Raw genomic sequence first — 24,559 nt, forward strand, 5'->3', positions numbered from 1 at the left:
TCGAACTCAATTGGAAAAAAAAAGAAAAGGCAAAAGCCAAAATTTACCCTACGTGAAAAAAAATAGGGCTTATGGTTTTCTCTTGTGGACAGTAAAAACAATTACTATGGGTGTAAAGAAAGGAACAGTAAAATGAGAGAGATCTTCAATATACAAAATGCTTTATAATTTTTTAAGAAAAACGTGCTTACGCAGAGGTAGTATTTCTTACTGTATCTGATCTAATAATTTGACTTGAAATTTTTCTCCAGGAATAAAAGTGTTAGAAAGTGCTCATTTTTGGACCTCCCCGGCGGTCCAGTGGTTAAGACTCTGTGCTTCCACTGCAGGGAGCACGGGTTTGATCCCTGGTTGGGGAGCTAAGATCCCACATGCCTCACAGCGCCGCCAATAAAAAGGAAAAATAAAAAGAAGAAAGTACTCATTTTTAAATTTCACAAATGTTTCCAGATAATAAGCAGGGCATTAGAATAATAGAGGGTTCTAAAACTAGTTCCATAAAACATTTCACTATAAAAATATATACAGCTTTTAAAAAAGAAAAATTTATTTCTTTACAGTTAAAAAAAAAAATGCAGTATTTGGACATACACAAAGCCAGAAATTTTCTTCAAATACGAAAATTCAAATGTAACATACTACCCAGAGACTACACATTTAGCTAAAACAGGATCTAGCTGTTCACAAGAACTAATTTCAAAACATACATATGTGAATTTACACAACTGATATCTAGACGTTCTTCAAAATCTATCTGTAAACTAGAAAGTTAAGCAAAGCTGTCTTTGCCTCTATAGCTTACACCTGCAGACTGGCCGTGTCTCACGGTACGCAGCCCTTTCGTGGTCCTCTCCCACTCCAGCTGCAGTGGGGGCCTGGGGAAGAGAAGCTGCTGTCTGGGTTCCTTTCCTTTTGGCTATTTATGGCAGAGGTGCATTACGCTTGGTCTCAGCCAGGAAAGAACGTCATGTACGTGAAGTCTCTGAAGAGTGCTCCAGAGCAAAGGTGCTGATCCGTGAGGGTCCTCTCCAGGCTCATCTCTAAAGCGCTTCTTCTTGGTTTAGGATTCCGCTTCGTCGTCATCACTCTCATCGTCGTTGTCATTCTCCTCCTCCTCCTCCTCTTCCCTCTTCTCTTTAAGTGTTTTCAGATACTTACTAGCTAAAATCTTCTTTGGTAATATATCTTAAAAACATAAAGCTAACATCAGCGATGCAAATTTCAAACGTGCTAGTTCCTGCTCTGACCTCTAACACAGGTTCCAAGACAAGCCAAAGTTCAGACTACACTTCTGAGTAAAATAGCAGGAAACCAGCACTGCCTCTGGACGAAGGCGCAACACCCGTATCTACTCCAGTGGCTGCAAACCACACTCCGCTCTGTGCTGGTACCCACTAGGAGCAGCCCTGCCCGACCCACCTGACACAGTGGCTGGCCCCAAGGATCACCGGAAGCCCTTTTTTAGCTTCGGTGCACACAGCCTGTTCCACAGCAGCAACTATGGGTTTCTGCTTCCCCAGCCAAGTAAGGACGAGTCTGAGGGGGTGGGCTGCCCAGACAGCCCCGTGCAGGTGCCAACTTAACTCCTGCTCTAGGTGAACTGCATTACAAACATGCTCCAGTCAACAAAACTAAAACTCTCGCCCCACGCCAGGTAAACTCTGACACCTGGAGAAAGCAGCCAAAATGTCATCTTCAGTGAAAGCAGAAAAAGAGCAGGGAAAAAGCTGTTTTTTAACCAGAATGTTTCAAAGGCTAAGTACCTGCAAGAAACTGAAACGTTTCCGATTCCTCTGCGGTATCTGATAAATCACTGTAAGTGAGTGCTTTCTTTTCTTTTCCACTGCCATGTCTGTAGGAATAGGTGGCGAGATATTGAACAAAGAGTTCCTAAAACAAAATGGAAAAGTTAAGATGAAAGGTGTGCTTTGAAAATTTACCACAGACCTTACTTTTTAATTACATTAAGTTTAGATGATTTCCGATTATCTTGGTTCATCGAACTGCAGAAAATCACTGGAGAAAGGAGAAATACGAGGTCGGAAAGAAAGCAAGGCTGAATTAAAACTGGCAGGGCAGCAGGAATTTCCCGAAAGTTTATTTTAGATTTCTAACTTACGAAAAATATTTAAAAGCCATACAACAAGGAATCGTGTTTGTTTAATGCCCAATCTCTACAGTTAGAAAGGAGGGCAAGAGACCATCCAAAAATTCTATGCCAGGAACAGACTTTTAGTATTGTATTTGACTACACTGTGTCTAAGGTGGTCCACCTACAACTGTAACAGTCACTAGTTTGAAGGTAAAAAATGGTCACTTTGCCATTCTGCCCGGACACCCTTCCAAGGGCAGCCCACCTGAGCTGAGCCCCTCTCTCAGTTTTACTTTAACTCCATCTAAGTTAGTCAAGAGGGATTAAAAGAAGTGCCTGCAAAAGTCTTAATTCCTTAAGACCTACAGAACGAAACTGTACAGCTATCCCAAGACCATGTGATTCCCCCCCTCCCTTAGCTCTGACCAACGCACCGCACCGGACACCGTCTACCGAACTAGCCGGCCTGGGAAACAGACTCGAAGGGAAGTTAAAGCAAGTGAGACTCTGCAGCAGAAACCCGGCCCAGGGTAAGAACAGGAAGGTCTGGCCTACCTAGACCAAATTAAGAGACAAAATCATCTATCTGGACCTAGGAGGGGGCTAAAACTGAGGTCCCCGAAATTACTTCAATTCTGGCCCAGGAAACTGGGAGAGGGTGGGCGAGCGGCTGTGCCGGGCCGTACCTCCTGAGGGAGCCGCCGGCCCTCTCAATGAACCGTTTGAGGAGCTGGGGCCCAAAGCCGCGAAACAGGCCGGAAGCGACAAAAAGAGACGCTTTGGGGCCCGGAGTACGGTGACTCTGGAGGAGGAGGAAGAGACACCAAAGAAGGCCCGCGCGTCTCCTCGCCACCGCCCAGGCCAAACCCGCGCGAGGAAGGGCGGGAGCGGAGTGGGCGTGGCGACCAGCGCGCGAGGGAGGGCGGGAGCGGAGTGGGCGGGGAGACGGGCGCGCGAGGGAGGGCGGGAGCGGAGTGGGCGGGGAGACGGGCGCGCGAGGCGCCGGATGGGCGGGGCGAAGAGCGCGCGGGGGAGCTGGGGCGCGCGCGGCGTGGGAGGGGAGTGAGGCGGCTCTCAAAAGGACGCGCGCGCGCACGCGAAGGGGACCGGGTAGCTCGGCGGGGCGCGATGGTTCCGGGTGGCCCCCACCGCCGCCCCACGCTCCTCACTCCTCCCCGCGCTGCCCGCCTCACCGTGGCCTTGGCTGTGAGCACCAGCGCCTCCTGGTTGATGCTGGACACCTCGGGGGAGCTCTTCATGATGACCCGGATGCGGGACAGGGGCAGCGACACCAGCCGCTGCTCCCCGCACTTCTCCTTGCCCACGACCACGTCCGCCATCTCTCCGCCCCGCCCCCGCGGCGGCAGCCCCTACCCGCCGCGAGGTGGCCGGCCTACACGGTCGGTGCGGGAGCGGCGTCCCGCTGCCCCGTGGGAGTTGTAGTGCCGGGAGGCGCGGCCGCGGGACGGACTACAAGCCCCGTGATGCCGCGCGCCCCCGAGGCTGCGCAGACGGAGCAGAAGGGCGGCCAGCAGGTTCGGCGGGGCGGGAGTGGGGGGGACCGTGGGTGGGGGTTCTACCTGTGTGATGCTGCGAAGTACCATGAAGGAAAACAAACCAGTGTAAGAAGATAGAAACCGGGGCAGTAAAGGAGAAGGCTGGGCAGCGAAGAGAGAAAACAGCCCTGTTTATGAGAAAGCGCTTTGCCGGGGAAAGGAGCGATAGGCAAAGGCCTTTCAAGAAGCTCAAAATGACCGCTGTGTGGACCAGGTGTGCTAGGTGAAGTCTAAGAGGTAGCCAGGGGCTAGGTCCTGTTGGATTTTATTCTAAGAAAAATGGGAAGTATCAGAGGGATGATGGGTTGTGTCTTTAAGTTTTCGAAAGATCCCTCTGGCTGCTGAGTGTGAATAGACCAGAGGGGAGTCGTGAGGATAAGGAGGTTGTAAGGGTGGAAGCAAAGAGATTGTAGAGTAGGAGGTGATTGCAGGTGATGAATTGGATGCCAGTGTGGCTAAGGCGAAATGAGCTAGGAGAAGAATGATGAGAAGTAGCCATGGGCCAGACTAGATAGGGCCTTGTACGTCATGGAATTCTTTCCCAGAGAGTTGGGAGGCCTGGGGAAGAGTAAGGTGGTCCCACTTAAGTTTTACAAGGAATACTCAGGTTGCCGTGTGTGAATAGACTGGAGAGGGGCGAGAACGGAGGCGGGCAGAGAGTGCAGTTAGGAAACTGTAACGGGGATGGAGGGAGACGATGGGTCAGACTACAGTGGAGGTGGTAGAAGTAGGGTAGGATTGGGGATCTAATTTGTAGAGCCAACGGTGTCGACGAAAATTCAATTAACTATCAAGTTAAGAAGAAAAAAAGGGATTTTATTCGAGCCAAACTGAGGATTATCACCTGGGAAGCAGATTCTCAGAAAGCTCTGAGAGCTCTTTCTCCTGTTAGAAGTCGAAGGTATAGTCTGTATATTTTTGAGACAAAGGATCATACATCAAAATGACATACTGATGTTTTACATAAAGTTCACCGAGGATGCGTAGTCCAGGTAAGCACGTACAAAGCGGGCAGCAAGTCACCATGACCCCCTACAGAGCTGGGAAAGAACAATGTTCTTTTAAGAAGTTACATTGCTAGCGTCAGAAGAAAGAAAAACAAAAAAATTGATCTTTACGGTTGAGCAGGCACTCCCATCTTTGAGGAGCTCTGACGTGTAGTGCAGGTGCATACTGCACATTAGGGAGGGAGGAGGCCCAAACAGAGAATTTTATGATTAATTTTTTTCCTTATCCTGCCCTAAAACAGAAATTTTATTTCATCAGGGTCTTGCTAATGTGATGTGGAGTATGAGTGAAAGGATGGTAGTGCTGTTTACTGAGATGGGGAACCCTGTGGGAGGAGCAAATTTAGCAGAGGCGTAGTTTGGAGCAAGTTAAGTCTTAATTGCCTGTGAACACTCGTGGCAACGTTGAGGAGCCAATTGGCTATTCCAGCCTGGAGTTCAGGCTGGAGCAGTGAATTACAAGCCACCCTTGTCTAGGTAGGTGGTAATTAAAACCAGGGACCTGAATGAAGGTATCTGGGAGGAGAGTGTGGATAAAGTAGAAAGCTCTAAGGACCACGAACTGGGGTACTCCAGCGTTCTGAGATGGAGAGGAGAAGGAAAATCCAGCAAAAGAAACTGGGAAGGAGTGGCCACTGAGTAAGAGGAAAACCAAGAGATCGTGTGTCCATAAAGTCAATCGAAGAGAGTTTTTCTGAAAGGAGAAGCTGATCAACTGGATTGAATACTGCTGGGAGGTGGAATAAGATTGTCCCACCATTCACAACGGCATGACCCCGGGCAAAGCAAGTACTCTCTCTGAACCGCTGTTTCCTCGTTTGCAAAGATGAGACAGGAGAGTCGCACCTGTCTCGGGGTTGTTAAAAGGTGTGAACATGCCTGGCACATGAAGATTAAAGTCGTCCCCCCATCCATCCACCACTGCCTCCCTCACAGGTCAGCAGGGAGCATCAAAGGAGCTGAGAACGAGAAAGCTCTTTGTCAACTGTACAGCACCCTGCAAAAGCCTAAACTACTATGTAAAGTCTCAGGGTTCCTGCTGCAAGGTCCTGTCACTCCAATCAACTTTGATTTCAAAGTTCATATGAAAGGAGTCTGGAAAATTAAAAATAGATCTTGTTTAACCTTTCTGATTTCCATTCTGTCCATCACTTAGGTAATGATTGCAAAATATAAAATGCATACTTGCAGAGCGTGTTTCTGCAAGTTTAGTGGGTTCTGAAAATCACTGCTCTTCAGGCTTCCTGAGGAGAGGAGCGAAGGCCAGAGAGCCCGGATGACCCAGATTGCTGACGTTTGTGGTGCCAGAAAAGTTTTCCCATCTACCTTCAGCCGTGATGACCCAGTCATCTTAGCACCTGCTGTGTGCTTTGTCACTAGAAGGTGAAGGCCGAGAACGCAAGGACAGTGCCATCTTCACCACTGTGACCTCAGGTCTTGGTCCAGTAGCACCCAGTACATGCCAGGCACTTCTGGGCACAAAGGAAAGGTACAAGCAGCGAGCAAGACAGCTATGGTCCTTGCTCTCGCGGAGCGGAGTTTCAGGTACGAGCAAGACAAGAAAAATAACACCTCCCGTGGTAAGTGCTATGAGGAGTCAGACCAGTGTGAGAGTGATAAGACAGCCTCTCTGAGAACTGAGACTTAAGGTCGGATCTGGAGGACATGCAGAAGGGCTGGGACAAGATGTGCCCTCTGAACAGAATAGCCTGTGGGAAAACACCTGAGAAGGAAGACGCCTTGGCAAATCTGAGGAATAAAAAGGCCAGTGTGGCTGGAGCTTAGTGAGTGAGGCAGAGAGCACCGGAGATGTGATGAACAAGGTAGGCGCCACCCGCTCGGGCAGGCAGGTGAGAAGCTTGGCTTTCGTTCTGAGAGCGATGGAAAGCCATAAGAGTCTTGAAGCAAGGGAGTGGATCCAACTTAAAAGCTCATCCCGCTTGCCGAGGGATGACTGAATGGCACCATGCCCTGTGCAGAGCAGAGGTAGAAGGTGCTGCTTCAGCCTCCAGGATTCAGCTCCAAAGCAAAGGAGTGCCTTTCCTCCATAAGCTAGCTGTGCAAGAGGGTCCTTGGGTCCACACGAGAAGCAAGCTGACATTTTTCAGTCTTCAGATGTTTTGCTTCTCTAGCAGGTTACTGCTTTTTGATCAGGTTTGTCATTCTCTTCTGGCATGTTTGAGAGCAGGATGGGTTAAGTTTAGGAAAGAGGACAGAAGAGGAAGGCTCAGAAAAGAGCCAGAAGAATTCAAGGAGACAAGGAGAGTGAGAAGCTCAGGTTGCGGAACTGCCAGGGCATCTTGTCCTTAATCATTTTGAGAAGTAAGGAATGCGGCAAAGACAAATCTGCAGAAAAGGGGGGAAATGCTCAGCATTCAATAAAAAGAAGCTTCAAACCTAAGACAGTGGGAGAATGAAGGAATCTATGATTGTCAGAGCTTCCCTGCACTAGAAAAAGCACAGTGAGTTAGCAGATTGTCCTGTGGTTGGTGCTCTTATCCGTCAGCCCACTTATCCTCACAACGTCTCAGGTGTGCCCATTGCTTCTGCTGCCTTCCTTGTTCCCTGCTGTGTCTGTACCCGGGGTGCTGGGAGTGCAGGTATCTACACTTCCCAGAATCTTCTGCCAGCTGGCTTCTGGTTAGATTCTGCCAGTGGGAGACCCAGGTGAGAGAGTGCAGTTGCGGATGGAGGAGGAGACATCGTTTTACGGTTGTGTGAAGGCATTGGCAGCACGTGGGGACTCGGGGTGGGGGGAGGTGGGGATGGGGGCGGCTACAGTGAGTCATCTGCACTGGGTGGGGGGCGTCTGCTCCGCAGCGACACCTTGGGTGGTCTAGTGGGGAGTGTGGGCCCGGCCCCCAGCCAGGAATAGTACCAGCGTCCTGATCTCCAAGCAGCACCTCAGCACCGGCTCCCTCATGCTCCTGCAGCTTTTCCACACCCTTGAAGTCAATTCTCGGCATTAAATCCCTCTTTGTTTGAACTATCTAAAGAAGTTTCTGCTTTCCTGGTTGAATGTTGAAACATATGTACTTTGTCCCAGGAAACAGACCCATGAAAATGGGAATCTGGGGCTGGTTATCTGATCTGATTGTGCTGGTGCAGGGATGACCTCCCTGGCAGCGTGCCCTGGCCAAACAGTCACTTAAGTTGTCACCTGCCATTGCCTGGATGGACGGCTCGCTGAAGACAAGGCTGCCCCAAGTCGGTGGAGCCTTGTGGGATGGGCTTCTCATGAGGCTGGGAGAGATTTCAGAAAGAAAATTGAAAGCTCAGACTATAAATTCTCAGATCAAGCCCTAAGCCATTCCTTATCTTTTGTAGCCTCAGGGCTAATGGGGCTAAAGGTCACACCTGCCTTTAACCTTACCTGAGGCATAATTATGACAGAAGTTGAATTCACAGCTTCACTTGGGCTCTTGTGTGAAGTCAGGCTGTTTATTGGGAAGAGAGGGGTCCTGAGAATTAGAAAAGGGACGGTTGGGAGGATACAAGCAAACTTTTAACCCCCCATCCCTCTGAGCGTCTTTGTCAGTGGAAATAGCCCCCCCCCTGCCTGCCTGAGATCAGTCTTCTCCTGCTTGAAGTCCTATTAATGAGCTCATCTGTGCTTACCTGGCAACAGGGATGCTGAGTCTTCTCAAGACTCACCCCCTCTTTAACTCCAATCCATAACCAGAGTCAGATCCCAGCATGCCCCAGGGAAGCAACAGCAAAGCTCGATTTAGGAGATATTCACACAGTGAAAGAATTGCAGCATATTCATGCATTTATCGTCAGACACTTGGGGAGTGTGAGGTGAATGGATTCTAACGGCACCAGTCCAGGTGGACAGAGCTTAATGTAGGTTTGGGCTGAATTTATCAATATAGCCGATTTACCAGAGATTCTGGATTCGGTGTGTGTTCGCTCCAACAGCTAGGAGGGGCTTGATCAGTTTGCTTAGCTAAGCCGGTGGAGTGAGGTTTAGAGTGACCTGCGCTGGTTGCTCTCTGACATTTAAAGACTACTTGAACATCATCTGAGTGTGCTGCTCTGACCCGTTCACGAGATAACTGCAGATCTAGGCCAGGGTGTCTGTGGGAAGAAGTTCTGGCAGATCCCAATAACAGAGTCATAGCACAGACTCTCAGGGGCTTGGAGCAAAGAGATATCTTCTGCAAATAACTATTCTCCATTTGAACCACAGCTCCAGATTTTCTGCTGGACACTGGTAGAGACCAAATGCCAGACCCCACGTGAGTGTGTGAGCTGAGCTGGGTGTGACGTGCTCCGCTAAGCCACATGCCACACTCCACCATCGAGGGGAGGTCGATGTGGACAATGCTATCAGCCTTGAGCAGGTCCCAGAAGCACAAGTAAGTCACATGACCAGGTGGCTGAGACTCCCAGGGCACCTGCTCCATCCCCCCACACCCCACAACAGTGGCCTCAGTGGACTCTCTGTGGGCAGAAGAGTGAAGAAGGAAAACGCAGACCCAGTTAATAGATTGCTTTGTAAATATGCTGGCACCACGCAGACCTGGAATGCCGTGCAAAACAGCTTTCCCCAGTGTGCCCAAAAGGTAGAGGTGAAGGGGTTCCCCCAGAAGGCCACCTGCCTGGGTGGAGAGAAAGCCAGAGGTCCAGGATCTACAGCAATGCAGGGGCAGCAGCTAGCAGATGGTCTGGGAACTTGGAAAGAACAAGGTTGGAGACTTAAAGACAAAAAGGTCTGGGGAAGGGGTTTGTGGATGAACTTCTCAGATTGAGGAGAGATGTGAGGGTAGGTGTAGCCCGTGTCCATACTCACCAAAGGGCTCCTACACGGGAGGCCTCTAATAAACAAGTGGCAGGATGCCTCACTTGTACACGTCGTTTGTTCTCTCTCTCCAGCCACCCTCTGGCACTACCCAGTGCTTGCTAGCTCTACTGAGCTTATGTATAGTGGCCATGGCCGCATCTGGCGCTGATGCAGCAAGGATGTCATCAAAGACCTTGGGTCTTTCCATCTTTCTGCTCTGTCATTCTTGGCATGTTGGTTTTAGGCCTCATGCTTATTGCCTCATGGTTCCAAAAAGGCCACTGCTGTTCCAGACTTCATCATTGCATTAGACAGAAACAAGGGGAAAGGGCCATAGGCAAAAGCCTCTTTCATCATTAGGTCTCCAGCCTTTGTCTTTTTACTAAGGAAGGGGAGATCTCCTTAGCAGTGTTCCCCTTACGTCTCATTTGTCAGAATTGGGGCCTGAGACCAATTACTGGCCGAAGGGAATGAGACTGCTAGGATTGCTTTATACCAATTAAGATTTATCCCCTGGGGCTATCTTCCTGAGATCAAAGGGTATCTGATCCCTACTGACAAAAATTGAGGGGGTGGGAGGTGAGGTTTGAGGCAGGGAATGGTTGTAGGTTAGACAATGACCAGTACCTGCCAAAGTTGCCAACATTTAAAATTCTGGAGATTTCACTTATAAATCTAACTGGAAGAGTGGGAGGGGCAGGCAACATGACCCCACATTGCCTCATGGCAAAGCTGGCTGTCGTCGTTAGATGAGTCACATGCTCTTGGGTTGGCCACCGTCCCCACCACTCTCTATCACTCACCTGTCTGCTTCACCATTTCCACTGCCTGCTTGGCTCCTGTGAACATTTGAGTTTGTGACCCCCGACTTAGGACGTTGTTTTAGAAAGATCTGTTTACTTGTGTGTTTATCCCACTGGGCTGGCACAGTGTTTGGCATGTAAGATGTAAATAAGGCCAAAAAAAAGAAGCCCTTCCTAATAAGCCAAGCTATCACATTACATGAGAGGAGTGGTAAAGGCTTTGCCATCACAAAGACCTAAATTACTAAATTACTAGCTCCTGCAGTCTGACTCTCTTGTTTCTCGTCTGTAAGAGGAGGCTAATCACATCTGCTCCCCAGCCTCACTGAGAAGCTTATATGGTGTAAAGTTTATATGCATATAAAGCCCCAGGCAAAAAGCATAGAAGTTCCCTGTTCCTTCTCCAAGAAGGACGAATAACCAAAGTTGAAATGAATTTGGGATGGAATTCAGAAGGGAGATTTTTAAGAGCTGAGGCTACCTCTTATTAGGTTTGCATGGCTAGAAGTGCTCAATAAATATTTTATAATGATAATAATGATCATTTAACTCAATAGAATATAGTTATATAAATTGTAAAAATATAATTATGCCAGGTTGTCATTATAGATAATGGCCTGAATACAGGGATAATGTGGGCAAACCAGAGCCCACCGTGGTGATGGCTGCCAGCAGGCAGGCAGCTTGCAGAGATTTTCATGTGGGGAGTGGAGGGGGAGGGGCTGGCATCTGGTGGGGGGAGCAGTCTGGGCCAAGGGGGAAGGTTGCCGGGAGGCACACTGTACAGAGCCTCAGGGTCCTGGTCGGAGCAGTGGGAAGTCATTGGAGAGGAAAAGTGACAGATGAGAGCTGATATATGATTTTTTTGGATAAATTTTTTATTATGGCAAAATACAACAAAATTTATCTTTTGAACCATTTTTAAGTGTACAGTTCAGTAGCATTAAGTACATTCACACTGCTGTGCGGCCATCACCACCATCCACCTCCAGAACTTTTTCATCTTCCCAAAGTGAAACTCTGTCCCCATGAAACACTAAGCCCCCAGCCCCTCCCCCAGCCCCGGGCCCCACCCTCCTACCTTCTGTCTCTGAACTTTACTCCAGGTCACTCATGTAAGTGGAATCACATAGCATTTGTCCTCTTGTGACTGGCTTAGCTCACTGAGCATAATGACCTCAAGGTTCATCATGTTGTAGCACATGTCAGAACTTCCTTCCTTTTTTTTTTTAGAAGGATTTCTTTTTAATTTATTTAATTAATTAATTTATTTTTGGTCGCCTTGGGTCTTCATTGCTGTGCACGGGCTTTCTCTAGTTGCGGTGAGCAGGGGCTACTCTTTGTTGCAGTGCAGTGGCTTCTCTTGTTGCGGAGCATGGGCTCTAGGTGTGTGGGCTTCAGGAGCTATGGCACGTGGCCTCAGCAGTTGTGGCTTATGGGCTCTAGAGCTGCACTCAGTAGTTGTGGCGCACGGGCTTAGTTGCTCCACGGCATGTGGGATCTTCCTGGACCAGGGCTCAAACCCGTGTCCCCTGCATTGGCAGGCGGGGTCTTAACCACTGCGCCACCAGGGAAGTCCATCCTTCCTTTTTAAGGCTGAATAATATTCCATTGTATGGATGGACCACATTTGGTTTATCCATCCATCCATGGGTGCTTCGGTTGCTTCCGCCTTTTGACTGTGGTGACTAATGCTGCTATGAACATGGGTGTACAAATATCTGTTCCAGTCTCTGCTTTTAACTGTTGGATATATATATATATATATATACACACACACACACAGACCCAGAAGTGAAGTTGCTGGATCATATGGTAATTCTGTGTTTAATTTTTTGAGGAACATCCGTATTTTTTTCCGCAGTGGCTGCACAATATTCATGTTCCCACCAGCCATGGATAAGGATTCCAGTTTCTCCACACCCTAGCCAACATTTTTGTTTGTTTGGTTTTGATAATAGCTCTCCTAGTCAGTGTAAAGTAGTATCTCATTGTGGTTTGGATTTACATTTCCATAATTAGTGAGGTTGAGCATCTTTTCACAGGCTTATTGGCCATTTGTATATTTTCTTTTTCTTTTTCTTTTTTTAATTTTATTGGAGTATAGTTGCTTTACAATGTTATGTTAGTTTCCACTGTACAGCAAAGTGAATCAGCTATATGTATACATATATCCCCTCATTTGTACATTTTCTTTGGAGAAAAGTCTATTTAAGTCCTTTGCCCATATTTTAATCAGTTGTTTGTTTTTTGTATTTGAGTTGTAGTTCTTTATTCTAGATATTAACCTCTTATCAGATACATGATTTGCAAATATTCTCTCCCATTCCATGCCTGCTTTTGCACTCTTGATTGTGTTCCTTGATGCACACAAATTTTTAAGTTTGACGTAGTCCAACATATTTATTTTTCACCTTTGTCACTTCTGCTTTTGGTGTCATAGCCAAGAAATCATTGCCAAGTACAATGCTATGAAGCTTTTTCCTGTTTCTTCTAAGAGTTTTATAGTTTTAACTCTTAAGTTGTGGTCTTAGGTCCATTTTGAGTTAATTTTTGTATATAATATAAGGTGAATTCAACCTCATTCTTTTTGCAGGTGGATGTTCAGTTTTCCCAACATCATTTGCTGAAAAGACTGTCCTTTCACCATTGAGTGGTCTTGGTACTCCTGCTGAAAATCATTTGACCTTGTATGCAAGGGTTTATTCCTGGGCTCTCTATTCTATTCTATTTGTTAGTGTGTCTGTCTCTTTGCCAGTACCAACACTGTTTTGATTATGACAGCTTTATATTAAGTTTTGAAATGAAGAAATTGTGAGACTTCCAACTTTGTTCTTCTTTTTAAAAATTATTTTGGCTATTCAGAGTCCCTTGAGATTCCATATGAATTGTAGGATGAATTTTTCTGTTTCTACAAAAACAAGTCATTGGCTGATGCATGATTTTAACTTGGGGGGTGTAGTAATCATGGAAGCAGTTAAGAGGCAGTTCAGACAAGAATTGCTGGTGTCTCTGAATGGCGTGGTAGCATTGGACATACAGAAACCTGGAGGGATTTGGGAAGTGTTTGGATGGTGAAATCAATAGGATTTAGTGATAGATTGGATGTGGGTGAGGAGGGAAAAAGGAATCAAGAATGATTCCTTGGTTGTGGATTAGAGCAAACGGTGGTGCCCATTTCTGGGATGGAAAGAATGGAGAAAGAACAGGTTTGGGAACCAGGGGTGTCAAGAGTTCCTTTGAGGGCACAGATGGCTGGGAGACAGCCAGATGGAAAGAAAGGCAGCTATACCATGGACACCTAAGCTTGGGGCACAGGGGAGACTGCAGGGCTGGGGAGAGAAATATGAGTGTCAGTACTGGATGGGTGATGTGTAGAGCCCAGAGGCTGGTCAGGCGACCAAGGAAAGAGAGTAGCTGGAGAAGGGAGGTCCAAGGAGCCAGCCAACCTGGTTATTCGGTGCTTGGGACCCGGAGGAGGAGGAGTCAGCAAAGGTGGCTGCGAGCTCCTGGGGAGATTGTGCCCAAGCATGGACACACCCAGGGGCCCACCCAGGGGCCGGGCTCCTCCATGACTCTGCGTCCTGGGCCAGTGCCCTGTGGCTGCAGGGAGGCGCCCAGCATTTGAGGAGGCAGCGGGGTGGCATCCTCCTTAGCCTTGGGGTTGGGAAGTCCCAGCCACCTACGAGCCCACTTCCGGCCACCGCTGTCCACCAGGCCCCCCGCATGTCCCTTCTTCATGCCTCTCCACCCCCTTGAAGGCTTTCCTCACCGCCTCCCCTGCGTGCCCCCCTCGTCTGGCTGACCCCGTGTGTGGCCCCTGTCCAGGCAGCTGGAGCCTGGGGAGCCCCTGCGGACAGTCAGTGTGCTTTCTTCATCTTTGTTTTCCCAGTGCCCAGTATTGAGCCTGGAACATGGGTCTCGGGATGGAGAGATTAAGGGGTAATTTTTTTTTTTTTAATATTTTATTTATTTATTTATTTATTTATGGCTGTGTTGGGTCTTCGTTTCTGTGCGAGGGCTTTCTCCAGTTGCGGCAAGCGGGGGCCACTCTTCATCGCGGTGCGCGGGCCTCTCACCATCGCGGCCTCTCTTGTTGCAGAGCACAGGCTCCAGACGCACAGGCTCAGTAGTTGTGGCTCACGGGCTTAGTTGCTCCGCGGCATGTGGGATCTTCCCAGACCAGGGCTCGAACCCGTGTCCCCTGCATTGGCAGGCAGACCCTCAACCACTGCGCCACGAGGGAAGCCCAAGGGGTAATTTTAAAATTATTTTTTCACTACTGTTCTGATTTCTGTACCCTGAGCATGTATTATTTGTGTAATTATTAAAAATAACAAAAGATTAAAAAACACCCAGAGGGACTTCCCTGGTGGCACAGTGGTTAAGAACCCGCTTGCCAATGCAGAGGACACGGGTTCAAGCCCTGGTCTGGGAAGATCCCACATGCCGTGGAGCAACTAAGCCCATGCGCCACAACTACTGAAGCCCGTGCGCCTAGAGCCTTGCTCCGCAACAAGAGAAGCCACCGCAATGAGAAGCCCACGCACCGCAACGAAGAGTAGCCCCCGCTCACTGCAACTAGAGAAAGCCCGCGTGCAGCAACGAAGACCCAACACAGCCAAAAATAAATAATAAACCCCCCAGAGTAGTGGAATAAACATTGGTTTGAAAATGCTAACAAAATAACGAAAGCAAAGTGCATTCACTCATGCATTCTGTAGTGGTGGATTGAGTCCCTTGGTGGGCAGCACTGGGCCAGGGGCTGCGGATGTGCACTCTGCAAGAAGGGGCACGTTCCAGTGGTTCCCTGTGTTGGAGAGAGTTTAGCAACCGCCGCTCTCCCACGATGCTGCTGACGAAGGGATACGGTGCAGACGCTTTGGAAAACAGGTTGGCAGCTCTTAAAAAGTTAGCCATATTGTTACACGTGACCCAACAGTTCCAGTCCCAATATTTATCCAAAGAAACAAATGCATATGTCCACACAGATGATTGTTCCTGAATGTCCATATCAGCTTTATTCGTAATGACTAAAGATGGAACCGACCCAAATGCCCACAGACAGATGGAGCCTAACAAATGGTGGCTCCTCCGTACAAGGGACTGAGCAGCAAACAAAGAGCCACTGAGCCGCACGGCAACCCGGCTGGGGCTCAAAAGCATTATGCTACAGCAAGGAAGCCAGACACAGAAGAGGACACGCTGCGTGACTCCACCTATGTGAAATTCCGGATCAGGCAGAACGAATTCATAGTGACAGAAAACAGATCCTTGGTTGCCTGCCAGGGTGGGGACAGGGCTGGCCGCAGGGAGCACGGTGGAAACGTTGTGTATCTTGCTTGTGATGGTTGGTTACAAGGGTGTATACGTTTGCCAAAACTCATTAAACTACACTTAAAATAGATGTCTTTTATCGTATGAAATTATATCACGATGAAGTTGATTTTTTTAAAAAAGGAAAGACACTGTCCCTGCTCTGATGGAGCCAGTGGGGGTGAGAGATGTCATTCAAGTAACAGCAGAAGTGTACGCAGTCACGAGCCGTGATCAGCCTCCTGAAGAAAAGGCACAGGGGGCCCCGAGAAGGAAGAGGCCGAGACGCTTGGTGGGGCAAGGTGAGTGTCACAGTAGAGATGAATCTGACCTGGGACTTGGCATCCTTTTTTTTTTTTTGGCTGCCCCGTGCCATGCGGGATCTTGGTCCCCCGACTGGGATGGAACCCGTGGCCCCTGCAGTGGAAGCGCGGCGTCCTAACCACTGGACCACCAGGGAAGTCCCACTTGGCATCCTTATCGTCATCATTACAAGTAAGCTTTTCCTTTCTCAGAAGCGACACCTCTTGAGTATAGAGGAAAAGGAGAGGAAGCAGTTCTGTAAAAGGAAAATGAGGTACAGACACCACCCTGCCTCACCCCGATTTCGGCCACTGCCCCTCCAGACCTTCCGCCTGGAGCTGGGCCTTGAAGGACAAGCAGGAAGGAGTTCCCCAGCCGCGCAGAGAGGGAAAGGCACTCCGGGCAGAAGGAACAGCCCATGTGAAGGCGGGGGTGCCAAGCAAACTCCAGGCAGAAGATCCAGCTAGGAATCGTGCTCCCGAGGCCGGCTGCGTTAGCGCCCACGTTGGCGAGGACGGGCGGGACTTGCAGCTGTGGTCAGGGAGGGGGGGCCCTGGGCCCAGACTCCTGATGGTCGGGGTGGCGAGGAGGTGCAAAGAGGTTCAGGGTCCAGCTTTGGTGTAGAAATCTTACCGTTATCCCCATGGCCCATGCCCTCCCTCGGGCTTACAGAATTTACCTCTTGATTCACAAACCGTATAACTCTTCATTCCACCCGTCAGCGATTAGGCTCAGAAATAACGGGGGAATCAGGTCCCCCAGGGCACGCATATGTTGCCCACATGGCCAGATTCCTCTCCAGGCGGCCCTGCTCATTCTCTCCTGGGTCACTAACACCCCTATTGTCTGTCTCCTTTTGTGTTTCTCATCAGAACCCAGCACTTTCCTGGGTCTGGGTTAAGGGCAGGCTGGAAACCTGGAGTGGCTTGGTTTGTAGGCGGGCCCTGGGGGGCCAGGAGGCAGGAGCCTGGGGTCTGTCCCGCTGAGAGCTGGCACGGGGAGGGGGAGTGGGGGGGCTTCTCCCTCAGTGAAGATTGCGTGGAGCTTTCACGTCACAGATCAGCCTCCACTGTGAGCCTTCCGCCCCAGCTCCCGGGAACTGAACTCCGCCCAGGCGGAGGTGTTTACAGAGCTCTCGGCCTCAGAGCCAGCAACCCGCTCCGGGGTCTGCACGCCTCACAGCACAGGGTCCTCAGGGGCCCCGGCCCTGGCGGGGAGCACTTTTTGTCCTGCTGCTCATTTGGGTGCCCAGTTTCATTACTTCCCAGCGGAGGGGCAGGGGTTGCTTGTGTATGTGGCACTGGGCCAGTTGCTTTGGCTCTCTGCCCACCCACCTCCCCAGCCGTGAAAGAACAGCCCCGATTTGGCGGCTGGTGTGCGTCTCCAGCGAGCCAGCGTGAAAAGGCACCTCCCCCGTGCCTGGCACCGAGCCTGCAGTAGATCAACGTCTAACCAGCCATCCATTCACGCATTTCGCCCTGAGATTAACCAGATGAGTGTGTGCACGTGTCCTGGTTTGCAGAGAAGGTCCTGGTTTACATCTTTCCAGCCAGAGTAGTAATTAACAAACTTTCCTTTCACTCTCAAAAGTGTCCTAACGAGGGCGACAAATGATATTGTTGCCGAAGCGCAAACCAACCACCTTGACCCTTTCTCATCTAGGAAGGAAAAAGGAACCATCGGAAAGCTTGTTTCATGTCATTTTACAGACTGGGAGTGAGCCAGCATGCCACAACGAGAGACAGATTCCAGATATGTTTCAGGGCTAGATTGGTTTGCCTAGAATGCACGCCAATTAGTTTACATTTCTTATGTGACAAGATGTTTAGCCTTTAGGGGAATCCTTACTTTTTTAATTTTTTTTTAAGAGGTCTTTTGTCTTTTGAGCAATAAGTTTGTGTGTGTGTGTGTGTGTGTGTAAGAAAATCTCTCTTGAGAGATTTTGCCTTAATTTCAAGACACGAGCAAACATTCAGGGAACTCCAGCTGACATAGCGGGCGCATTCAGGAAAAGCCAGTTTGGGGCAAAGAAGGTGCTGTTGCCCCCAGGTAGAGTCAGGGAAGGGCCACGTCAGCATCTCGAGCACTTGTGTCATCAGGTTTGCCCATCTTCCCGCGGGGTCTGAAGGAGGCTTGAGCCCCAGCACAGGGGCTGTGAACCCCGTGAAATGCCACAGACCTCCCTTCAGCCTGGAATTGTGTCGGCTCAGTGTGGTGACCCTGTGGGAGCTCCTGCTGATTGGAAGCTCTTGGGGCGATTTTCAAAGAGTCTGATTAATAAGGATGGTGAGGTGAAGCAGTGACTTCTTAACGAATGTGGCTTGTGTGGAAGGGCCCTCAGACACACACCGCGGGGGGTGCAACTGTGCCGACTTACTGAACTGTTCTCTGGCATATGTATCTGAGGCCTTCGAGGGCCTTTGCCTTTGACCCAAGAATTCTGCCCCTGGGAATGTCTCTAAGGAAATCACCCGAAATTTGGAAAGATCATTATGCACAAAGATGTTCATTGCAGTGTTATTTATAACAGTAAAAATGGGACAATTCAGATGTCCAATGATAGGCATTTGGTTAAGCACACAGTGGCATAACCCTGATGGGGTCAAGTATAGTCATTAAAAATGAGATGCAGGGCTTCCCTGGTGGCACAGTGGTTGAGAGTCTGCCTGCCAATGCAGGGGACACTTGTTCGAGCCCTGGTCTGGGAAGATCCCATGTGCCGTGGAACAACTAAGCGCACGCGCCACAACTACTGAGCCTGCGCTCTAGAGCCCGTGAGCCACAACTACTGAGCCCGTGTGCCACAACTACTGAAGCCCACGCACGCTTAGAGCCCGTGCTCCGCAACAAGAGAAGGCACCACAATGAGAAGCCCATGCACCACAACGAAGAGTGGCCCCCACTCGCCGCAACTAGGGAGAGCCTGAATGCAGCAGCAAAGACCCAGTGCAGCCAAAAATAAATAAATAAGTAAATAAATAAATAAATCTATTTTTTAAAAAACTGAGATGCATACACACAGAATGAGGCATGCTTGTCCCCTGCCCTCCACTATCTCTTGTCATTAGTCTGGCTGAATTTTCTTTCTAGGGTTGTAAAGGGGGGGGGGAGAATGGAGTTATTAATGTCAGGAATAAAAACTTTACATAAAGATTTTGAAAATGATCTTTATACATAACTGGCAACAGCATGAGAAATGCTTTTGTTAAACAAGAGCAGGCTATGACGTCATACACACACTGTGATTGTAACCATATTAGCTGCAAACTTGGGGTAGAAAAAGCTTCGGGGAAGTAATTTTCCATGGCTATCCCAAGTTTCTTTGTGAGTTCAATATTAAGGAATCAACAAGACATATTAAAGAAAATGTCTTTACTACTGTATATCACAGAAAACTATATTCAATATCCTATGATAAACCATAATAGAAAAGAATGTTAAAAAAAGAATGTATGTATAACTGAATCACTTTGCTGTACAGCAGTAATTAACACAACCTTGTAAACCAACTATACTTCAATTTAAAAAAAATAATAATTAAAAAAAAGGAAAATGTGGGGCTTCCCTGGTGGGGCAGTGGTTAAGAATCCGCCTGCCAATGCAGGGAGCACAGGTTTGAGCCCTGGTCCGGGAAGATCCCACATGCCACGGAGCAACTAAGCCCGTGCACCACAACTACTGAGCCTGCACTCTAGAGACCACGAGCCACAACTACTGAGCCCACGTGCCACAACTACTGAAGCCCACGCACCTAGAGCCCATGCTCCGCAACAAGAGAAGCCACCGCAACGAGAAGCCCGCGCACCGCAACGAAGAGTAGACCCCGCTCGCCGCAACTAGAGAAAGCCCGCACGCAGCAATGAAGACCCAATGCAACCAAAAATAAATTAATTTTAAAAATGATAGTTTAAAAAATTTTTTTTAAAAAAAATTTGCACATTTACAGTCATGTAATATAACTTCTAGTAATTTTGCATCATGGCTTAAAAAATATGTTTTTAGGGACTTCCCTGGTGGTCTAGTGGTTAAGACTCTGTGCTCCCAATGCAGGGGGCCCGGGCTTGATCCCTGGTCAGGGAACTAGATCCCACGTGCCGCAACTAAAGATCCCGCACAACACAATGAAGATCCTGCGTGCCACAGCTAAGACCCAGCACAACCAAATAAACAAATAAATAATGTAAAAAATATACGTGTTTTTAAAAGACAAATGAAATATGTTCAGTGAATTTAAAAAAAAAAATGTCTTTAAACTGAAACACACATAAGACAAAGTTATGTACGGTGGTTATGAAAATGTGACCAGGGGTTTGCAGGAGCCTAGCCCTGTATGTTCCAGAGGAGCAATGGCCCAGGATTTGCTAATTCAGTGTTAGCAGTGAATTAAAAAACTACCACCAATAATGAGTGTCAACTGTATTATAAAGCAAAAGGAAGCAGTGGTGGTCTGGTGGTGAAGTTGCCAAGCCCTACTCCAGGGCCCTTCTGTGAGATGGTGACGTCCCCCACTGCCAAACAGGAGCCACTCGCCTACCCTGCAGCTGGCCATGTCCCGCCACTTCCTTGGGCACATTCCTTAACTCTGTTGCCTCTGTGTCCTCACCTGTAAAATGAGGATCACACATACTTAGTGGAGAGACAGTTGTGTAACCACCCCCATCCCCCAGGTGCCCAGCACTTACTCATGCTCAGTTGATGTGCCACCTACCACGGTGTCACGTCCAGAACAACGATCCTCTCTCTCTCTCACCAGCTGTCTTAGCCCTACTTTCTAGATGGTGACACAAAGGCTCAGAGCAGCCCTACAGCTTGCCTGGAGTCACGTAACACAGAAGAGGCGGAGTTAAGTTTCAAATTCAGGGTTCGCTGACTCCGAAGACTGGATTCTTTCTACTAGGTGAGTCTTGTTCTTTCTGCATCTTTTTTTGACTCACTCACAAGCTTTACTCTGTGAAACTTGGCCCCCAGAACACTCCCTTGTCTCATCTGAACTGCAGCTGTAAGGCCCACACCTCTACTGCGAAAGTTTGGGAATTAAAAAATTTTTTCCATATTCCTCCACTATCCCAGCCCCATGATTTTCACATGTGTAAATTCCCTCCCAAGCATTTACCACTTGCAGATATATTTCATGTGTTGCCTTCTTGCTCTTTGCCCAATTCAGCATCCTGCCTCTTTGCTTAATATTAGAGTATTTCTCTTGCTCCTTTTAATGGTTGCTCTCTTCCTTAGACTAGTAGAAGGAAATACATTTAATTGCTAGCAGTGGTTGTGTTATAGAAGTGCAATTATGGAATATTTTTCTTCTTTCTCTAATTTTTAGATTTCCTGCAATACATTTTAAGATTTAAAAATATGGCTTAAATGTCAGCCCTTGCTGTTCGGTATATTTAATTCTTATCCACCCTTCTCAGCAGGCTCCCCTGGCTGTCCTGGCCCAAGTCACATTTGAAAGAAAAAACACTTGTAATCCCTCCCAGGAGGGCACCCTGGATATTTTCAATCTGAAGGGAGATAAGCATGGTCTAAGTCATACCCATGTTTAAGGGAAGGAAAAATGTCCTGAAAAAATCTCATCCCCATTTCTTTCCTGATGCATTTAACAAATGCAAGGCCACCCTTGAGTTCTGGAAGACAGGGACCATTTCTTGCTCATTTGTTTCCCCATTGCCGGGCCTGGCACATGGTAGGTACCTAGTAAATACTCAGAGAATGGGAGTGATTCACTTAAGATTCACAGTGTCCCAGAGGGAAGGAATTTAAGGCTCATCCAGAGCGTGTTTATTTCAAGGGCCCCAAGTAGAAATCAGAAAAATAAGCCTTTCTTCTTCTTTCTTTCAATCAACAGTCAAATGAAAAATGCCAGGGCCACAGTGCCTGAGAACATCCTTCTTTGAATTACTAAATTGATCCAAGCAGGGCTGCTTTCAGAAACCATCTTCTCCCATTTTATGAAATGAACTCTGTGTCTTTTAATGAGAAAACCCATTAAAAAATTCAGGGCTCGCTGACTCCGAGGACTGGGTTCTTTCTACTAGGTGGGTCTTCTTGTTCTTTCTGCATCTTTTTTTGCCGAAAAAAACCCTCAGCACTGAGACAGAAGAACACAGGGCCCAGGCTTAGCTATGAATTTTCTGTGGAAATAACACTTTTTTGAGTGTTCTCTCCTGAATCTATATTGAAGATATCGACTAAAGTAGATTTATTTCAGGAGTGAAAAAATAAGAGCATAGATCCTCCCAGACCCAGGCTTCGAAGGGCTGCAGCCCCTGCTGCTGCCGGAGGATGCAGGGTTATCTAGGTACCTGGAGGGGCCTCCAGATATAAGTGGATGTGCCTGCTACGTGTCTACTAGTTCTTCACACTGTGTGGTAGGCTGAATTATGGCCTCCAAAGATATCTCCAGCCTAATCCCAGGAACCTGTGAATATGTCAGGTTGTGTGGCAAAGGGCAATTAAAGTTGCAGATTAAATTAGGGTTGCTCATCAACTGACACTAATGTAGGGAGATTATCCTATATTATCCATGTGCCCAATGTAATCACAAGGGTCTTTAAAGGCGGAAGGAGAACTTAGAGGCAGACCACAGAGATGCTGTGGGTTCAGCTGTAGACCACTGCAATCAAGCAAATATGGCAACAAAGCGAGTCACACAGACTTTTTGGTTTCCCAGTGCGTGTAAACGTTATGTTTACTCTGTACTGTAAAAGTCTATTGAGTGTGCAATAGCATTATGTAAAAAAAAAAGGTATCTATCTTAATTTAGAAATGCTTTATTGCTGAAAGTGCTAACTATTATCCGAGCCTTCAGCAAGTCATAATCTTTTTTTGCTGGTGGAGGGTCCTGCTTGGGCGTTGACGGCTGCCGACTGATCGTGGTGGTGGTTGCTGAAGGCTGGGGTGGCCATGACATTCTCTTAAAATAAGACAACAGAGAAGTTCACTGCATTGACTGACTCTTTCACAAACGATTTCTCCGTAGCAGGCAGTGCTGCTTGATAGCTTTTTACCCACAGAACTTCTTTCAAAATTGGAGTCAGTCCTCTCAAACCCTGCCACTGCTTTATCAACTGAGTTCATGTCATATTCTAAATTCTTTGTTGTCATTTCAACAACCGACTAAGTTTACCATCTTCTATGGGAGCGGTTCGTGGTGCCCCAAAACAATTATGATAGTAACACCAAAGATCACTGATCACAGATCGCCATAACGTATATAGTAATGAAAAAGTTTGAAATATTTCGAGAATTACCAAAATGGGACACAAAGATACAAAGTAAGCAAATGCTGTTGGAAAAATGGTGCCAATAGACTTGCTCTATGCAGGGTTGCCCCAAACCTTCAATTTGTAAAAAATGCAACATCTGCAAAGCGTAATAAAGAGAAGCACAATAAAAAAAAAAGGTGCGCCTGTCCTCAAGGTCATAGACACAAGTAGTGGTGTTTGCCAGGGGCCAAGGGGGAGGAGGAATGGGGAGTTAGTGTTTAATGAGTATAGAGCTTCAGTATTGCAAGATGCAAAAAGTTCTGGATATGGACGTTGGTGATGGTTGCACAACAGTGTGAATATACTTAGTGCCACTGAATTGTACATTTAGAAACGGTTATATACTAAATGCTACTGAACTGTACACTTTAAAATGGTACATTGTATTTATGCGAATCATATCTCCATTTAAAAAAAAGAAGTCTGAGACAGAACAATCCCTTTTTCCTGTCTCTGGGTTTGATATATAAGGGTGTGAGGCCTGGAGCTGCTGCGACCAATCTTGCAGCCATGAGGGACACTGGTCACACAAAGAGAAGCCAAGCACAAAGACAGGAGGCCCCTGAAATAACTGGCCTGCACCCGACTTCTGTAATGTGACGTAGTGGAGGTCCTGACCGTGAAAGCCAGTTCCTAGGCTTTTCTGTTCTCTGTAGCAGAGAGCATCCCTCCAGAAAGTCCTGAGCACCCCGTCACCATCAGGGGTCTCTCCTACCGGAGGAGCAAGTCTCACTCCCAGTGGCTGGGAGGAAGTAACATGTTCTCCGTGTTTTAACGCTGCTGTGTCTTCTCTGTTGCTCCTCCCCCACCCACACTCTTCACCCACCAAGGGCCAACACTGACTCCTTGGTTGTCCTTTCTGCACCCTCTGTGAGCCTCTGCTAAGCCCCCGATACAGCACTGGCCCCAGGGATTAGAGGTGACTAAATGTCCCTCTGCCCCCTTCCTGGGCGGCAAGGCCTGGGCCTGATTAATTAGGCCTCCTTGCAGAGCCCAACACAGGCCCCGGCACTTAGTGGATCCCCAGGAATTGCTTATTGTGTTGATCACAGAGGTGAGAGTGACTTAGTCAAAGTGCACGTGATGAGATAAAATCAGCCTTGTCAGCAGGCGGGGAGAAGAAGGTTGGGCAGTAGCGGGAGCCCCTCCTGTTCAGGCCCTAAGGCTTGTAATCTCCACGGTGGCCCCTGAGGTCAGCGTTACCGTCTCTATTTTACCCATGAAGCAGGGAGGCTCAGACAGCTGGGGTCACGCGCCCGAGTCACACGTGCTAGCGAGCAAGCTGGGACTCAGGCACAGTTCTTGCTGACTCTGAGCTCTGAAAAAATAACAGTAACAGCTAACCCGTACGTAGTCGCCACTACTTGCCAAGCTCTGCTTTCCCTCCTTTGCCCTCCTGACAGCTCTGTGAGGCGGTGGTGTCATCAG

General features: G+C 48.2%; 2 protein-coding genes across 6 annotated transcripts in view; one reads left to right on the forward strand and one right to left on the reverse strand.

Moving 5' to 3' along the window:
* Nucleotides 1-507: 507 nt before the first annotated feature.
* Nucleotides 508-3,514, reverse strand: CHRAC1 (chromatin accessibility complex subunit 1). Of its 2 annotated transcripts, none has more exons than XR_005017018.1 (3): nucleotides 2,779-3,031; nucleotides 1,764-1,890; nucleotides 508-1,185 (listed from the first exon to the last, which is right to left on the reverse strand). XR_005017018.1 is itself a non-coding variant. In XM_036830240.1 (3 exons), the coding sequence occupies exons 1-3, from the start codon at nucleotides 3,430-3,432 to the stop codon at nucleotides 1,061-1,063; spliced, it is 399 nt and encodes a 132-aa protein (XP_036686135.1). In that variant the 5' UTR covers nucleotides 3,433-3,514; the 3' UTR covers nucleotides 509-1,060. The 2 variants fall into 2 exon arrangements, 1 of the variants encoding a protein (XP_036686135.1); XM_036830240.1 differs by lacking the exon at nucleotides 2,779-3,031 and adding an exon at nucleotides 3,286-3,514 and having other exon boundaries at nucleotides 509-1,185.
* A 16-nt stretch (nucleotides 3,515-3,530) lies between these two features.
* Nucleotides 3,531-24,559, forward strand: part of TRAPPC9 (trafficking protein particle complex 9) — a 549,215-nt gene continuing 528,186 nt past the window's right edge. For 2 of the 4 annotated variants that reach the window (XM_036830233.1, XM_036830236.1), the window contains exons 1-3: nucleotides 3,531-3,627; nucleotides 8,848-9,016; nucleotides 20,617-20,760. The gene's annotated coding sequence lies outside the window, so the exon portion shown is untranslated. Of the gene's footprint in view, nucleotides 3,628-3,675; nucleotides 4,641-8,847; nucleotides 9,017-20,616; nucleotides 20,761-24,559 lie in introns of those variants that run through there. The other 2 variants (XM_036830235.1, XM_036830234.1) reach the window with 2 other exon arrangements.

This window comes from Balaenoptera musculus, chromosome 17 (genome assembly GCF_009873245.2).
Source record: "Balaenoptera musculus isolate JJ_BM4_2016_0621 chromosome 17, mBalMus1.pri.v3, whole genome shotgun sequence".
NCBI classification, from domain to species: domain Eukaryota; kingdom Metazoa; phylum Chordata; class Mammalia; order Artiodactyla; family Balaenopteridae; genus Balaenoptera; species Balaenoptera musculus.

Excerpts from the sequence above, each read along its gene's own strand:
- CHRAC1 (XM_036830240.1), bottom strand. The coding sequence starts at position 3,432 with ATGGCGGACGTGGTCGTGGGCAAGGAGAAGTGCGGGGAGCAGCGGCTG. Across the intron at positions 1,891-3,285 it reads TGCTCACAGCCAAGGCCACG|GAACTCTTTGTTCAATATCT; the intron begins GTGAGGCGGGCA and ends ATTTTGTTTTAG. Across the intron at positions 1,186-1,763 it reads AACGTTTCAGTTTCTTGCAG|ATATATTACCAAAGAAGATT; the intron begins GTACTTAGCCTT and ends TATGTTTTTAAG.